Source organism: Vulpes lagopus, chromosome 8 (assembly GCF_018345385.1).
Source record: "Vulpes lagopus strain Blue_001 chromosome 8, ASM1834538v1, whole genome shotgun sequence".
Classification (NCBI taxonomy): domain Eukaryota; kingdom Metazoa; phylum Chordata; class Mammalia; order Carnivora; family Canidae; genus Vulpes; species Vulpes lagopus.
Window position 1 is genome coordinate 127,814,037 of NC_054831.1, and position 18,042 is coordinate 127,832,078.

Consider the following 18,042-nt stretch of genomic DNA (forward strand, 5'->3'; position numbering starts at 1 on the left):
TGACACAGTGTCTGCTTCATGGTAGGTGCTCAGCAAATCAGAGTTAAATTAATGAAGAGGCAATGCTGACTCCATTGCTGGCTTTTCCACTGAGAGACTGGCTAGGTGCCACTTGGTATCCCCCAGGGATATCTAGTTTGAAGTCTAAATGACCTCCCCCAGGACTGGGCTCAAGGCAGGAGCTTCCGTCTCTTGGCAGCTGGTCCCCAAAGAGCAGCTGGCCTCTTTTTGAACTAGCAGCCTCTAGATTTTGGAGTCTATACCCAGTGTCCTATTCTGTCCTCGATCCCACCAGATGTGTTGATTGAGACCACGGATAACCTTGGTCTCAGAGGGGGGACCAGGTGTGTGCTCTGGTAGAGAGGCCCAGAGGCTGGCACAGTTACTATATATCCTGATGCTTTGGCTTCCCAAGGGGACCTGCAAGAGGGAAGTTTCTGGGTAATGAAATTTACCTCTTAAAGTACTACAGGTTTCTACGGTTTCCCCATATTATTGGAAAACATCCATAATGTTCTCCTTTCCTGTCTTCTTAAACAAAACATAGCAAACATGGTAACTCACCTTGGCTACTGTTGACTAATCCCAGGTTGTTATCTCTGGAACTTGTTGAATCTTGCTGGCAATCCACAGGGGGTCAGGCGCATTGTCTCCACCTGACAGATGATGCAGCTAAGGCTCAGTGCACTTCAGTGGCTCTGCCAGGAAGTATAGAGCCCTGCTCCAACCCTCTTCTCCAACAGAGAATCTGAAGTTATTTGCCTTGCGCCTTTGCAGTCTCTTATACAATGCAGCCTTTTCTTGATGACTTGACATCAATAACCACTCCAGGCTGATGTAGCTAGAACCATCTGCCCCTACACTCGGTGGCCCCAGGTCCATAGGCTTGGTCAGTTCTTATTTTGATCACTCCTGTCTCTCCCTTGCCTGCCTGCCTGCCTGCCTGCCTGCTTGCCTACTAACAGCCGCCCCTGTAATCCCCTTCCTGTTCATCCGCTGGGGCCGAGAAAGAGAGGCTGACCCCTTGCTGGCATCGTGCCTCAAATAAGAGTGTTCGTGGCATCTGCTTGGATGCTTGGGTCGTTTTGGTTTTGTTTTCTCAGCCCTGTTTTAGATAGGTAGAGCCCCTCGGCCCAATGACCCACAGGGAAGCAGACAGCTAAAGGTTAGGGATGCCGCCTTTGGTGTTGACACACCTGAGTCGAGTCCTGGCTCTGTCGATTTGCAGGACAAAATGCCTAACCTCTGCCAGTCTCTATTCTTTCATCGACAAGCTGGGTTCATCATCTAGGCCACATTGGGAGCATTAAAAGAGGGTTTAAGGAGATAATCTACAAGCTGTGCTTAGCCCCATGCTGGCCCCCAGTAGGGGATAGTTTTGTTTATATTTCTGTAACTTGAAGCATGATCAGATTCTGATCATTCATGCATTCATTCATTCCTCAAATATTTATTTACTTCCATCTCTCCATGCCTGGCTTCCTTATCTGCACCATGGAGGTAATGGCAGTATTTCTCCAGCTGGAGGCCGTGAGGACTTAATGAGTAACTATGTCAAGTGCTCAGAAGCCACCCAGGGTGTAGAAATGGGACAGAAAAGTTACCCATCCTCACCATCAGTACTAGTGTGTGTCAGGCCCCACCTGTGCTGGTTAGGTACTAGGGATAAAGAGGTGAACGAAATAGAATGATCTTTGACTTATGGAGCTTACAGATTCTTTCCTCTTTATTTACTCCACGGGGAGAAAAGCCAACCCATTTGTCAGCATTGTCTGTAAGATGAATTGGTGGGTCTGAGAGCGGTAGCTCACGGAGACCTGCCAACTTGCTGGCTACTCCCCCAGAGGCTGGCATTGGAGTCCATGCTGCCTTCCCTACCATGTTCTTGCCCTTCATCAGATCCCTGGGCTGCTGGCCCTGTGCTCTTGCTTTGGGCTCAGCACAATCTAAAGCACCTGCAAGCAATCAGTCAAAGGGACGAGCCATGCCGGTCTTGCCTAAGTCATAGTGTGAAGGCTGGTGTCTGTGAAAATGCCTCAGAATGCCACATGGGCAAGAGGTCTAGGCAGGGAGCATGGCGAAGTAGAAAGAGCACTGAATTTGGAAGTTGGGACCAGAGGTTCAGTCCTGGTCCTGCCACTTGGTAGCTGCGTGTCACTTTTCTCTGAACCTTGCTTTTCTCAACTGCCAAGCAAGAAGGTGATAGGCTCTACCTGGTAGGGTCACGTGGGGAGCAAAGGAGTGGAATATAAATTTAAGATAATTCAAGTCCCCTTCAAACCCATCCTTTTGGACGTGAGTTCACTGCTTATCACTCTATATGGGCTTAGATTGGCCTCCCAGGACACAGACCCTGAGACAGAGAAGTGCATTCTCAGGAGGCTCCTAGGAGAGACACCTGTCAGGAAGTGAACAAAGCAAGACTGGAGAGAGGGAGAAGCTGACACACAGGAAGAAACTGATGTTCAGAGAAGCTGACACACAGAGGGAGAAGCTGGCACACAGAGGGAGAGGCTGGCATACAGAGGGGAAAGCTGGCATACAGAGGGAGATGCTGACATGGAGAAGCTGGCACACAGAGGGAGAAGCTGATACAGAGGGAAAAGCTGGCATATAGAGGGAGAAGCTGACACACAGAGGGAGAAGCTGACACACAGAGGAAGAAGCTGGCATCAGAGGGAGAAGCTGACACACAAAGGGAGAATCTGGCACACAGAAGGAGAAGCTGGCACAGAGGGAGAAGCTGGCACAGAGGGAGAAGAGCTGGAGCACGGAGAGACACTGATTTCATTACCAGTAACGCACCCAGGTCCCTTTCTTTGTCTCTCCAAAACGTCATCACCTGCTCATTTAAAAGACGTATGTGCCTTCTTCTTGGACTAAACCATCACACGGTTATTTTTGCAGACTCAGAAGAGGAAAGGGAGCCAGCCCAGAGAGATGGAACCTAATTTAAAAACCTCCCTGCAGCACTTGAAACAGAGACTGGCTGGGACCAGGACTGGTCAGGGCCTAGCCGGACAGCCTCCAGCAGAATCTGGGCAGAGAGGGCCAGAGGTAGCAAAGACCCCCGATGAACTGGCCCTGGGGCTCTGCAGCAGGACACTCATTTTGAAGTTTTCCTGGGAAACTTTGTCACAGAGAGTAAATCTAGCCAAAGCTCTGTACCTGCCAAATTCTCTGGGCTCAACAGAGCTATTGTTCATACTCCAAGTCCTGCTGTTATCAGATCTAGGCTGATTTCTGATGGGCCACATCAAGACCACTTGAATTTAGAGAGAGCTGTTGCCAGAACAGGGGTAGGGGTGGGGGTGGGTCCTTGGGATGACAGGGGATGCCCAGCCCTCCTCTGTTGTCCTGTGGGAAGCGAGCCATGTATGGGGACCCTTACTGTTGCTAAGAGTAAGAAGAGGGGGTATGTTTCGCTGTCACAGCATTTCACAGTATTGAGCAGCTTTACCTCCATTGTTTCCAAAGGTCCCCCCAAGTCTGTGAAGCTGGGGGTTATGTGGATTCAAGGAAGCTGTTCTGACTCTTGTTTCTCTGTCTCCAAAACAACTACAGAGCCTTTCAGGTTATAAGGATTAAATCATGGAATACCCGTGAAGACCCTAAAGAAAACAGCACCTGGCATTGAGTCACGTCTTAATAAATGTTCGAAATTACTGATAGGTATTTTAGACTCACTTGATAGGAGAGGAAGCCGAGATTCAGAGGGGCTAAGCTCCTGGATGAGATACCTGATACCAAGGAAGAAAGACATGGGCAGGGGCCCACCGTGCAGGTGGGGCTAGACTTCCTGGCGCGAGATTTCCATCACGAACACCCCCACCCACCCACCCCAATGACTGTAAACTTGGGAACAGAGGAAATGCTGACTCCTCAAAAGAAAAAAATAAAAAGAAGGAGTTGAAGGGATGATGTTGCCAGAAAAAGAAAAGAAACACTTGCACTTTTCAGACAACTGAGTCCTTCGTATCTTTATGTTTAGGTCTAAATACCAGAGGGGGGATCATATTCAAAGATAAATAGGTTTGAAAAGGATCCCTTTGCTCTGAGCCCTGCACTGCGATTGGAGTTTTGCACCCACATGGCCTCACCTCATTTTGGTCTTTTTCAGGAGTTCAGCTGGCAGAGGAAGGTGCGATCCTGGTGCCTCTGACCCCCCGGTGTCCTCGGGAATGAAGGCCTTTGGGGTTCTCGTGGTCTTTGCCTCCTGCTGTAAGTAGTATGGAGCTGAGAGAGCTCCAGGGCGTCCTCCTGTCTGGGTGCTTCTATGTCTCTGGGTGGCCTCTCCTGATATGGCGTCGAGTGAGGGGAAAATCAGGTGTCACTCAAAAGAGAATCAGGAGTGGAACAGGCTCCCACCAAAGTCCTCCTCCTTCTGTTTCTTCTACAGAATGGATTGGCCCCAGAATTGGGACCTCAGAAGACTTCTAGAAAATCAAAGATTCCTAACCATTTGCCAAGAAAAAGGGTCTTTGACTACTGTTTTACCACACACCCCCTTTGAGAGCCTTTTTTTTTTTTTTCCTTTGGATGCTGGTTGGCTTTGTTTAAAGTCATGTAGATTCCAGAACAAAAGCACAGACATATATCGAGCTAATTTAGGGACAATTAATGCTCATCAGAAAGGCTCTCGTATGGTGACTTATGGAATAATGTGTAATTATAAGTCATTGCTACCAGGAGATCAGATAACACACCTCTGCAAAGTGAAAAAGAACTTACTAGGAAACAGTGTTGGGTTTGTTGGGAAACGCTTTGACTCTGGTTTGATGAGTTTGATTAGTAGAGATTTCTCGGGGTCTGTTTTTCTGTTTCAGCTGCGCAGCTTTCGGGTCCCCAAGTCAAAACGCCAAAAGCAGAGCTCCCGTATTCCCTTAATCCATGGTGGAATTTACAGTTTTCAAGATCATGGTGGGTTTGGGGGGGTCCCCATAGGCAGGGAGGACCACTTCCACAGCCCCCGTGGTGACCCCCCTCCCCATATCAGTGCCAGAGGCAACCCTGTTCTCTCTCTCTGGTGCAGGAGGGTGGAGGGGGGTTGCTGCTTGGACAGCAGTGACCACCCCAAGCTTCCATCCCCTCTGCAGTGCTTCACGACAACAAAACCCACAGTTTCACAGGAGAAGTCTCTCGTGAACGTTTCCCAAAACCCTCTCTCTCCGTTTTTCTTCCTCAAGTTCATGTTTGCATGTTATTGTATCGCAAAATGAATATGTGCAGGACATGAAAAAGTAAAATAAGTGATTATCAACAAGATAAAGCCACCTCTCATCCCTCCCAGGCCCCAGTCCTTTTCCTACACCCAGAGGCAACCGCTCTTAAGAGCCCGATATACATGCTTCTAGGCTTTTCCACACATACATTTCAAATGTTTTAATAGAAAAGTAATACATGTTCATTGTAAAAAAAAAAAAAAAAAAAAGTCAAACAGCCTAAAAGTATATAAACGGTGCCTCTCATCTTCTCCACCTACTTCCTCAATCCCACTGCCCAGAGAGATTGCTATTAAAAGTAGATGTTTTCAAGACACCATTTAGTTATTCTCCCGTCAGTGGATATGTGGGTGGTGTTCAATTTTTTGATACCACAAGGGACGCGCTGCAGCAAATATCCCCGTGTGTGTGTGTGTGTGTGTGTGTGTGTGTGTGTATATATTCTTCCCCCACTTTCATAAACATTCTGTAAAAAAAAAAAAAAGTAGATTGAGGGTATCTTTTCTGCCTCTTAAGTATTTTGTGTCTCCTGGGAGATTATAAATGCCTGATGATATTTGTAGGTTTTGGCATCTCAGGCTTTGAACTTTTCCCGTTAATGTTGCATCAGACCCAAGGGTGTTTCTGCCTAGGATGGTGGTTTTTCACTTTGCGGGGGAAGACATGGTTGGCAGTAATGCCCCGAACATCATGGAAGCCGGGTTCTCAGCCTCAGCTAGCAGGAAACTGGCTGTGGGACATAGTGTTCGGATCCTATTACCTTCCCCATGAGAGGGGCTGATGATCCCAGCCGTGCCCACATATGGGGGCGTGTTTTGGGGTCTCCTGATGTCCTGGATGCAAGCCCTCTGGGTACAGGTCACCAGGCTGGGCTTGTCCTCACCACCCTGTTGTCTTCTTTCTTATTTTCTCCCCGGCAGTGATGGCTCCTGCCCACAGCAGCTTCTGGCAGTTTCAGAGGATGGTCAAACACGTCACAGGGCGGAGCGCCTTCTTCTCGTATTATGGATATGGCTGCTACTGTGGTCTTGGGGGCAAAGGGACCCCCATGGATGACACTGACAGGTGAGTCCAGAGGCTCCAGGCCTGCCTTCATCTGATTTGCACTGAAACCCAAGCCTTCGGGGGGGGGGGGGGGGCAGGGTGTTAGGACTGTCGCACTGCGAGGGACAGAAGCCGTCTGTGGTTTGCCGCTCTGCAGCCGCCATCTTGAAGCTCTTGTGTTGGAACAACATGCCCCGAATTCTCATTTTGCACCAGGCCTCGAAAATTATCTAGTCAGTCCTGCTCAGAGCCCCAGAAACATTTGCACTTCTCAAACGTCACAGCAAACGTGATCTTCTCTCAGCAACCCAGTTTTTTAGGATTAGAGCACAGCAAGACTGCCCTGCTGTCTCCCGGGCCTAATTCCACATTCCGGGAGAGAGAATCCCGGTGGCCCAGTTTGGAAAAGTTGTCCATCTGGGCGAGGCCACATGGTCCAACGTGGCTGCCAGGCCCACTCTTCGGCGTGGGGATGGGGAGCGTGAGTCCCAAGAAAAAGTGGAGGTTGGCATAACCTGGCGAGGGCATGGGGAGGTAGGTGACAGATAGTTCGCACGTCATTCATCTGAAGGGAGAAGAAGCCAGGTGTTTCTTGCCACTTTGAACCTCACGTGGACAAATACGTACCTGCTGCAGGGACTGAAATGTCGCTCTTGGAGCTTGATTCCTCTGGGCTGGACTCCTGAGAGCATGGAATATTCTAGCGGGAGGGACCCCAGAGCCCTGCAGGGGACCTGACACTACCCATCATGTGTGATTTGCATATAGGGCCTAACTTAATCCTTACATCCAGTGGCCAGGGCAGTTACCATCCCCATCTTACAGGCGCCAACCGTCAGGACCTGCTAAACCTCTTGGCAAAGTCTAAAGACACACCAGCCCCTGAGTGGCCAAGTCACGACCTGAAGGAGAATTTGCTCGTCTCCCAGTCCCGGCCCATTGAGGCTCTGTGCCTCCCCTTTCAAGCCCAAAGGCTGATGAGAATTTTATTTTATTTTATTTTATTTTATTTTATTTTATTTTATTTTATTTTATTTTATTTTATTTTATTTTTTGATGAGAATTTTAAAGCACCATGAGACAAAGATGACAAACAGCAAAGAGCCCTCTTGCAGGGGGTGATGACGACAGGAAGGACCGAAGTGTCTGGTCCAGAGCATTTGCTTTTCCCTGTCTTGGAATCCAGCCCCCGGTCTCGGCCCTCCTGCCCTTCCTGCCCTGGCCAAGGCCGGCCCACCTGTTTTCTCTTCTTGGTGCTCTCCCTTTTCCTGCTCCAACGCCACTTTGAACATCGTGAGAACAAGGTCTAAAGGACTCTGGGGGTTTTTGCTGAGCCCTGTCTCCTCAGGGACTATCACAGTGCTTGGCACATAGCGGGGGCTTAGGAAAAAGTTCATTTCCATGAATGACCGAGTCCTATGGACCTAGGTTTGGGCCCCAGGTCTCTCATTTTCCAGCTGGATAATTTTAGGAAATTCCCCTCTTAGGATCTCATCTCCTCCTCTACCAAAGAGGGATGATGATCACACTTCGCGGGGTTTCATAGAGGAGCTAATGAGGTAGCAGAAGTTTCTAGAAAGGGCTCACTGCCTGTTAGTGGTTATGTTTATATTGTTAATATTTTTAGGGACTTCCCTCCTTATTGTCAATGCCGTCTCGCTCCAGGGAGGATACGGGGGAGTCCGTCCCAGGTTGCACCCTCCGTCTCCACCCTGCTGATGCCCCAGGGCCCATCCACCGGGGAAGCCCCTCACCCCCTCTGGTCTGGCCCCCAGATGCTGCCTGGCACATGATTGCTGCTACGGGAAGCTGAAGCAGCTCGGCTGCCAGCCTGTGCTGAACGGCTACCAGTTCCACATCGCCAACGGGACCGTGGCCTGTAAGTAGCCCTCTCTACGGGGAAATGGCTTTGAACCCGGGCCTCTCCTTAACGTCTGCCTCCTAGCAGAGGCGTGCTTTGCGACAGAAAGTGACAATTCTAGGAATCAGAGCTTCTTGGGAGCCCTTACTTGGTCTCTGGTCTCTCCTGTCCACGGCTGTCTCTCTAGCACCCCCTGGGAGCGTGCAGCCCATGCCTGGGGTATAGTACTTGCTCAATAAATAGTTGTTGACTTGAGATTACACTGAATCTTGCAGCTTTGCCTGGCAACTGTTGCCGTTGAGAACATTCCTCCTTAGGTCTGTCATGTGTCACCTAAGCAGCTCATCTGTCTTTCGGTTGGACAAATATTTGTTAAGGGTGACTACGTGCCAAGCACGGGTAGGTGCCCTGGGAGACACAAAAGTAAATAGGAGGGGTCAGGGAAGGGAACTCATGTGTCATCGAGGCCATTCAAGGAAGAGAGCAAAGGACAGGGTGGGCCAGTACTGAGTGTCTAGCAGGTGGGGAGTGGCCCCTGATACCCTAGAGCATATCTCTGGGGCTGCTAGGGTGTGGGTGTGTGTAGGGCAAGTTTGGTCAAAGCACATTTGAAGTCACTGCGCCTTCTCGTGAATGCCCTTCATTCCAATGGCACCAATGGTTTGAATGCCCTTTAGGGCAACTGGCTTCCTACCTGGCCTTGTGGAGGTGCATGGACCCCTCTCCTCCCTGTGCGTATTTGTGTTCAGCTATGAATGTGTCGTAGTTCACCTGTCTCTTCCCCAGGTGAGGGAACCGCCACCACCCTTCCCTTCCTCTCCCCCACTTAGAGTGGGTGCTCTAAAACCCAAACCTCAGCGCTTCCTACCCAGAGCCCCAGCTCAGGACACAGCAAGACTGACCAAGCGTTAGGGCTGTGGGTTGTCCCTGGTCCAGTGATGAGACCTGAGTCTTAGGGGGTGGGGGGCTCAGACCCCTGCTTCTCAGCCTCCATGGCCCCCAGCCCCCAAGCACACTGTCGACTGGGAGAATCCTCTTTTTCCCACGTGAGTTCAACGAGGCTTCTGTGTCGGAGCTCTCTGGCCATGACTGTGCTCACACCAGAGCAATGTGTCTTCTGGGAGGTCCCCCAGGCCGCGTGCAGGGGATGGGATCCGGACCTAGTGAGGGGTGGGGGCCAAGGGAAGGAGGTCGGAGGTTTCCCCCAAAGTATTGTTGACTTTGGCACATGATGCCATTGGAGGCAGAGACCGAGTTTCTGGCAGCCTCTTCCCACCTTTCCGGGCCTCACCTGGCGGGAGTTGGGGGGACAAGCCTGGGGTTTGGACTGGGTGCACACACACACAAAAGGGGCCTCTGACTCTTCTCAGCCTGGCTTATGGTCTCACTTCCCTATGGTTTCTGCTCATCTCTATTCCTCTTGATCATAACATATGTCATGTCAAGCGTTACCTTAAAGTGCTTGAAAAGTTATCACTTTTAGAGAAAATGTACTTGAGGAGCTCTGTCCTCTGATGCCCCCATAAGGTTCAGGGACTGAGGAAGAAGGGAAAAGGTGATCTGAGGAGGGAAGTAGAAATTCAGTAAGTGCAGAAGACCTGCCTGCACCCTGGTCCCGGGCTCAGGGCAAGCCTCTGCCCTCTGCACCTGGAGCAGCTTTTTTTATTTTTTTATTTTTTATGTTTTTTTTTGAGCAGCTTCTTTAGCAATCCTCTTCCTCCTGTAGGGCCAGAGCCACAGCCTGGGGGCCCCAGGAGATGCAGGAGAATGATCTGGGGTAGATGCTGTAGCCCACCCCCCCACCCCGGAGGTGGCACATGGAAACATCTTCTGCTTGGCACCTGCTGGGTGGTGGTGGGAAGTGCAGGCAGGGTCTGAGAGCTGGGCTGGAAAGTTTGCAGCCTGGGCTGTGCTTTCCACCGATGCTGCCAGGAAGCCAGTTGCTCCCAAAGCTTGAGCAGACCTTCTGGACTCCAGAGCCCTGCTTAGGGAGTTAGCACGGGGAGGAGACGGATGCTTCCCCATCACCACCAGAGCATCACCATCCTCCTCCTCAGCTGCCCCAGCCAGTGAGTACCAGGCCAACACCCCCATCCGCTCCACTCCACCTGCCAAAGCCCGGCTCCCAGGAGCAGGGCTAGGAGCTGGGTGATCTGGGTTCTCATCCTGGGTCTGCTGCTGCTACATGCTGAGCCCACAAACCAGACCCAGTCACATTCATTTACTCATCCAGTATTGCTTGAGTGCCTACTGGATGCCCATCCAGGGCCAGCGCTGTGCATGGGCCAGGGCACAGAGCAAGGCAGCCTTAGGTCCTGTTTTCCTGGCATTCTCCAGGGCTGAAAGCGCCCTTAGAGACCCTCTAGACCAACCGCTCATTGTAGGGACGGGAGGCTGAGGCCCAGAGGGCATAAGAGTTTGATCTGAGTAACAGGCAACATTAAAACACGTGTGTCTTCAGCCTTTCCAATGCTCTGGAACATACTGCTTGGCCTGAGTTTTCTGGGCCTGAGTTTCTTTATCCATAAAATAGGTATATTAGCAACAGCTTCAGTCTGTGAGCATCCGTGATAGACACTTTACACACAGCACCGTAACCCCCAGGATACACCTTTGAGGTGTGGGCATGGTTATCAAGAGGGACCCTGAGGCTCAGAGAGGTTAGCTGAGATGGCCACGGTCCCACAGCCAGGAAAAGAAGAGTCGCAAGTCGGACCCAAATTGTCTGGCCGCAGAGCTGGTGCTCCTGTCTCACACTGCCCTCCCCAGCAGCATGAGGCTGACGGGAGGGTGTTGGGGGGATGCACTTTGTTCCCATGAATGCAAGTCTTGCTGTCAGCAGCATGCTCATCAGAATGCTCAGCGCCAGCCCAGGGGACAGAGAAAGGCAGATGGAGACTCGGCTCCTCCGTGATGCCCCAGATCTTTCTGTTCTGAAAGATCTTCTGAGCTTTATGTCCCCTGCTAAGAGGCCCAAAGAGAGCACATCCTTTGGAGTCAGGCAGAGCTGGGTCTGAATCCCAGCTCCACCCCTTCTAGCTGGATAATTGCACAACTAGCCTGGGCCTTAGTCTCTTCATCTGTGAAATGGGGTTAGCAATCTGTACTTCATAAAGTTACTAAAGTAACCCTGATAAAGGGTCAGGCCCATAGCAGGTGCTTAGGTAATGCCTTTCCTTTTAGAAGCTGAGACTTCTGTGTGCATCTAAGTTTTCTTTTCCCCTTTTGACTTTTGCAGAAGAGCACTGGGATTTGCTTCATTACTGTTAGGAGATTTCTCTGAAGCATCTCCTCTGCACCTGCCGCGCCTCAAGCTACTATCATTAACTCCTAAGGAAGAAAAGCTCTTCCCTCACCCCAGTTCCACCGGGGTTCAAAGAGCTGCCCTGCAAGGGTTAACTGTCTCCCCCACCCTCCCACCCCAGCCTCCAAGTTCTGAAATCCTGTACCCAGAGCCTGGCCCTGGGTTGCTTAGCAACCTGCAGCTGATCCGGGATGCAGTTGGTGAGCAGGGAAGGGAAAGGGAAAAACAACTTGGCCTGTCCATGTCTTTAAATGTCACTGGGAGATCTTTGCAGAGAAAGGCCTGTAACCCAAGCCCTGGGGCTAATTTGCCAGGTGGGGACGGCTGCCCTCGAGCAACCAGGGAGGTTGTTATCCCTCCTTTGGGTGGTCTTACGTAAGTACTTGGCATTTGCAGGGGACTTTAAGATTAGCCAGCAGAGATACCCCCCCACCTCCACCCACATATGCACGTGTGCATTAGTGCAGGGGCCATGGGAGGCAGAGACCAGGTTCCAGCCAATAGTGCCACTTACACCTCCATGTCTGAACCTCGGACTTCTCCCTCTGCCAACGAGGGAAGGTGAACAATGGCAACCACTGGAATTTGCAGTTTGCAAAGACCTTTCTCCTTCATTACTGAATGTATTCCTTCACAACACCTCCTCTCGCTGACACATCACCCTTTTCTCTCCTAGCATTTGTGTCTACCTGAAATTACCTTGCTTATTTATGCAGCCACTCTCCCACCAAGCAGAATATGAGTTCTGGAGGGCAAGGAACAAGCCTGTCTTGGGGGTTTGGGGGCGGGGGCAGACTCATCCTCATTAGAACCCACAGAGAAGGATGCCCTGGGAGCTATGCAACGTGGGGCCTGCTTGCAGGAGGACCTGTACCTCTAGCTATTAGCCAAAGGCCTGGCACATGTTAGGAACACTGTACCTGTTTGATGAGTGAATGAATGAACAACTCCTGAAATAGTTAATGCAAGTGTCTGGTTCCCGATTTGAGAGCTGAGGCAACAGGCTTGGGGATGAACAACTTGCCTGAGATCCTAAAGCACGCAGATGGTGGGTCTGGATGGAGAAGCTGGCTTCCCAGATTTCCTAGGATGGGGATCCTTTTGCTGCCCCCAAAGACAGTGAGTGTCCAGCCCCGTGAAGCAGTAGCACTTAGTGATGGGCTGCTCACTGCGTGTTTAGGGCTGAAGATGTGTGATGAGAAGACAAACTCCCTGCCCAGAAGGAGCTTGCAGGGGGAGGGGATCAGGTCCCAAAATACTCAGAAATAAAGTGCACTCAGGTGTGGATCAGTGCTGCGACAAGACGACAGGATATGGAATGACAGCGGCAGGGAGAGAGAAGGATGGCTACTTCAGGTGGCCGCAGAGGCCCTCACAAGGAAGTGGCATTTAGCCAGTGTGGCAGGAGCCGAGGCGATGGCAGCGGGACAGTGGAGGCTGGTGTGGCGCAGGGACCCGGGGCCACGGGATGGGCGGACAGGGGAGGAGTGCACCCTCTCCTTCAGTAGCAGGGGAAGCCGCCAGAGCGTTTGAAGCAGGATGTGCTCTAATGTTGCTTTAGAAAGACACTCTGGCCATTGCCCATGGAGGATGGGGAGCAAGGGAAGAAAGATGGGGAGCCACTAGTGAGCACTGGGGAGATGCTTCCACAGGGTGGTGGACTGGAGGAGAGAAGAGAAGTGCCAGATGCTGGGTGTTTTGGAGGTAAATTGTCAGGAGCTGCTGATGGATGAGTTGCGGGGTGGGAAGGTAAAAGAGACAGGATCCAAGGTTCCCGGCCCAAGCGGCCATGGGTAAGGAGTTGACCAAGCTTGTGCAGATGGAGAAGAACGGGCTATGGAGACATGGCAAGCACTCGGCATGAGCCTTCTTGAGTTCGAGATGCCTATTTGATGCCTGACGGGGGAAGTCAAGTGGACACGCACATGTTGGAGTCTAAAGCTCGGGGGAAACACCTGGCTGGGACGAGAACCCGAGAGTCATGGGCATTCAGATGGCATTCGGAGCCCTGAGACTGAACCAGAGGCCCAGGGAGGGGATTTAGAGAGAGGGTGGAGGCCTGGGGCACAGGTAGGCAGAGGCCTGGCAGGACCGGAGTTTGCCATGGGCAGGGAGGTAGAGCATCCTGCTTCCTCCTGGTTGTGGAAGTCTACTTCGTGGACTGAGAGAGATGGTCCTGATGCTATCAGTTCCCTTCCTCATGTCTCAGTTTCTCCACCAGCAAATTGAAAGACGTAGGAACTGGATTCAGACGTGTTTTGAAAAGATGGCTTGCAAAGAGGACATTTCTTGGCCTGGGGCTGCCTCTCCTTCTAGGTCTTGACAGGCCTTAGTCCGGCCATGGCTGTGGGATGCCCCAGAAATGATTGTCCACAGCCATTGACCCCTGCTCAAGATCAGTTTCTGGGGGGTCCGAGGCCCAGGCGAGGCATTAGAGGTCACACTGCACAACAGGAGAGGGTCATACTCCAGGCGTCAGAAAGGACCAGCCAAAGCAAGAAGTGGACAGCGAAGAGAGGGAAAGGACAAAGGACAAGTGAGACGGAAGAAAGGAAGAGAGGAACAGAGGACCGAGGTAACCAGAAAGAGGACAAGGAAGAGGAAGTGGCCAAGGCAGAGTGGCAGTACCTGGGTGAGTGACAGCACAGGGACACCAGGCCCTTTCTGGAGGAGAGTGTGGTTGAAGGGGCGGTGCCCTGCACCCAAGTAGCCCCCTGAGAACACCAGCCATGAGTCCAAGTGGGCCCCGTAGACCACAGCAGCCACCCCAGAGGGAAGCAAGGGGTGTGCTGGGTATGGCGGTGGCAGTGGTGACGAGAGGCCTGAAAGGGACAGGGGCTTGAGAGAGGCTCCTGGAGGAGCTGGGTCTTGATGGATCCTGGAGGATCTTCACAGATGGAAAGAGGGATGGCAAAGGTGAGCCAGGTATCAGGAACAGTGGGAATGACAGGAGCCGAGAGCCAGGGGCAGGAGCATCCCTGGCACATTTCATGAGGGTGCATGGAGGGCACAGCTGAAGCATAGGGGGTGGGTGTCGATGTGCCTTGAGACACTGAGTCTCCAGAGAGATGTGGGAGGACAGCTTGCTGCCAGAATCAGACTTCAGAGGGAGAAAAGCAAACAAACAGGACAGCCAGCACTGGGGCCAACCTCAAAGGGCCCCTCTCCTTCCCAGATGCCTCACCATCACCGTCACCATAGCCGTTACGGAGCACCCTGGGCGAGCCTGCCACGTCCAAACCACTCCCTCTGTAAACAGCAGCGAAAATCCTCCCAACGATCCTGCCCAGTAGATATCATTATTTATTTTTGACACTAATATTTTAATCATCATTTTGTAAATATGGATACTGAGGCTAACTTGCCCATGGTCAACAAACTGGGGAGTCTGGCTGCCTCCCTTCCTCACCCTCAACCCTCAGAGGAGAGTGGAACACACCCACAGGCACACACACACCCACACACACACACTCTCTCTCTGAGCACTACAGTTCTGCCAACCAAATAAAAGATCTCCATCTAGTGGTGACTTGGCCTAAGGGCAGACACTCAATCCCAAAGGCCCATAGAGAGAGGCTACATTGGTCAGCGACCCTCAGTTGAGCACCTACCATGCACCAGCATTTGTTCTGCACACTGGGGATGCTGTGCAGACAAGACAGGCAAGGCGCCGGCCTCACAGAGCTCACACTCCACTGAGGGAAGACGGACACATGCAAGCAGACCCATAAGAGGCGTACAGGTTGTGCAAGGCACAGGGAATGAAATAAACGGGATGTGCGGAAGAGTGGCTGGAGGGAGCCCTAGATCAGGGGTCCGGGAGGGCCTCTCTGAGGAGGGGAAATCTGACCGAGACCCAAAGGAGATGATGGATCCAAGTCACCTGAAGATCCTGGAGGGAAGTGTTTTAGACAGAACTGTGAGAGCAAAGGCCCTGGGACAAGACCAAAGCAGGCATGTGATAGGCCAGTGTGCCTGGAGCAGAGTGAAGGACAGTGGGGACGGAGAGGTTGGCATGGGCCGGATTACGCCTGGCGAGGATGTGGATGTCTTCCCCCAACACTGGGAAACTGCACTGGGGCTTAGGCGGGAGAGAGGACCCCATCCAGGTGACAGTTTAGGAAGGCCCCTGTGCATTTCCTCCTGTTAGAGAGGAGAGCTGGAGGGGACAGGGATTGGGGGTAGCGGCCAAGAAGGTGGAGGGAAGGGGGTGGAGCCGGAAGTATTTTAAACAGAGGCATCAGTGGTGCTTGCTGTGGACTGGATGTGCAAAGTGGATGGATGTGCAAAGTGGAAGGCGGGGAGGAACCCAGGCTGCTGCTCACTTTCTGGCTCGAGTAGGAGGTGGTGCGGTTTGCGAGCCGGGAGCGTGGGTGAAGGACGGGCCGGTGGGTGGAGGGAGCGCTGCATCAAGTGTTCCCTCTGAACGCCTGAAGTTGGAGATGCCAGACACGTCCACGCGAGATGTCAAGCAAACAGCTGGAACTGTGAGGTGAGCTCTGAGAAGTGGGTCCCGTGTTGTTGGCCTGCAGGCTGGCTCAGGGCACCCCTCCCCAGTGTGGCCCAGCCTCCCCACCCCTGCCCCCTCTCCCGTTTCCTCCCTGCTTCTCTTCACTCTAGTCCTTGTGGCATGTCCAGGTGTGACCGGGGACACAGGAGACGGACTCCCAAATTCCTCCCTCTCTGTTCAACCCTTGACCCCCTTGCAGCAAGCCCCTGTTTTCCCTGACCTTAGAACCAAGTGGAGCCCCCAGTGACCCTTCTGTCTCTGCAGGCAAGTGTGCCCTGGGGCCCAGCGTCAGCTGCCTCTGTGGGCTGCGGGCATGTGAGTGTGACAAGCAATCTGCGTACTGCTTCAGAGCGAGCCTGCCCACCTACGAGAAAAACTTCAAGCAGCTCTTCTCCAGCCGGCCCCGATGCGGCAGGAGGAAGCTCCAGTGCTAGGCAGCCGCCAGCCCCCCTGTGGGTCAGCATCGTTCCAGTGTCACCTGTCCCTCCCGGAAGCCTTCTCATGCCATCCCCAACAGCTCCATTTCTGCAGTCACCCTTCAGCACCTGGCCTAGGGTGCTCCCAACCAGAGGGCTGCCGATCAGCAATAGAAAAGATAAAATCCTGGCACGCCGTGGAGGGAGACAGCCCCTACTCATAGACACAAATAAATAACACCTTCTGAAAGTCATTAAGTGCTAAGAAGCAATGTAACAGGTGACAGGAGAGAAAGATGTTCCCAACCCCCATCCAGGAATTTCCAGGAGGTGGAAGGGGACCCAGGATCTACCCTAAACTCTCCCTCCACTCCTACCCCAAAATCAGGATGCAGGGTGGACTTGGGGACTGGGCACACAACCCACCTCCAGCTGGGGGCAGAGCAGGGATCCTGCAAAACACGGTCTTTGCACACAGCTGAGGATCCGAGAGGTGCACTGGGATTTCATCTCTCCTCTGTTCGGGTTTTGTTCTCTGACGTCCCTCAGGTAGGAAAAATTAATGCCATTTTCATCTGGACACAGCGTGAGGATATCCACAGCCACCACTGCCACGTGAGTGTCACGACCAGGACGTTGTCAAAGGGAGAGAAAGAGGGCCTGGAAGGGGGTGTCAGAGATCCCCGAAATTTCCGTCCAAATCCAGAAGCCCCTGGTGATATCAGACTTAGACTCTAACAAACACCGAAGTGACCTGACCTGAGTGGGCTCTGTCGTTTATAATGCCCAACTGGTATGGCAGGTTGCAAAATTGGCCACAAGTGTCCTTACCTCTCTTATCCTTGCCTCTCGTGAAGGGACGCTCAGCTCGGCCCATCAAGAAGTCGAGTCTATTTTTCCCAGTTGGAATCTGAACTCCACGCCGGCCTTGTGAATGACATCGGCCAATAGAATGTCGTGGAACCTATGGACGGTCTCCCAGTTTCCCAGCCTAGGCCTCGGGAGGCCTGGTGCTCTAACTCTCTCAGGACGCCGAGCTCTGCCGAGAAAAAGCCTGGGTGGACCCCCTGGCGGATGGGAGCCAGAGTCCATCAGCCCTGCTGTGTCTACTCAGACCTCAGACATGTGAGAGCGCTCAGCAAAGATCAGCAAAGCCCACGCATTGCAGACGGTGACCCACGAGAGAAGCTAGCTGGAACTGGAACAACTGTGTGCCCGGCTCAGCCCAGGCGAAGCTGCCAATTGCAGAACTGTGAGCCGAATAAAGGCTGACATTTGAAGTCACTAAGTCGTAGTGTGGCCTGTTACACTGTATAGCTCACTGATGTAACTGGTCTTCATTCATGGAGACTCCTGGGTTCTCGGCCCTGTGCTGCAGCTTGAGGCCACAAAATATTGTGGACGTGGCCCCTGCCCTGAACCTTGCAGGTCTGGGAGGAGAAAGGCCACCCTCGTATGATAAGGGAAAACACGCAGAGGGCTGTAATCACACGGTCGTCCAACAAACATGTCGTGAGCCCCCCACTAAGCGTCGGGCACGGTGCAGGGCATCAGGGATTCAGAGGTTTTAGGAAAACAAAATCAGGTCTAAAAATCCTGGGGAGAGCTTCAAAAGCTGTAGCAGCCTTTAGAAGTTCAAGTTCAGCCACTTAAAATCTGGATTGAGTGATGCTGTCACTCATGTG

The 18,042-nt window shown here is 52.3% G+C and overlaps 1 protein-coding gene across 1 annotated transcript in view; it reads left to right on the forward strand.

The window, feature by feature from the left end:
* Window positions 1-17,591, forward strand: part of PLA2G2C (phospholipase A2 group IIC) — a 21,324-nt gene extending 3,733 nt beyond the window's left edge. The window contains exons 2-5 of the mRNA XM_041764951.1: window positions 4,121-4,221; window positions 6,143-6,287; window positions 8,042-8,145; window positions 16,206-17,591. Of these exons, the coding sequence (XP_041620885.1) occupies window positions 4,182-4,221; window positions 6,143-6,287; window positions 8,042-8,145; window positions 16,206-16,375 (459 nt within the window). The 5' untranslated portion in view covers window positions 4,121-4,181 and the 3' untranslated portion in view covers window positions 16,376-17,591. The remainder of the gene's footprint in view (window positions 1-4,120; window positions 4,222-6,142; window positions 6,288-8,041; window positions 8,146-16,205) is intronic.
* The last annotated feature ends 451 nt before the right edge of the window (window positions 17,592-18,042 follow it).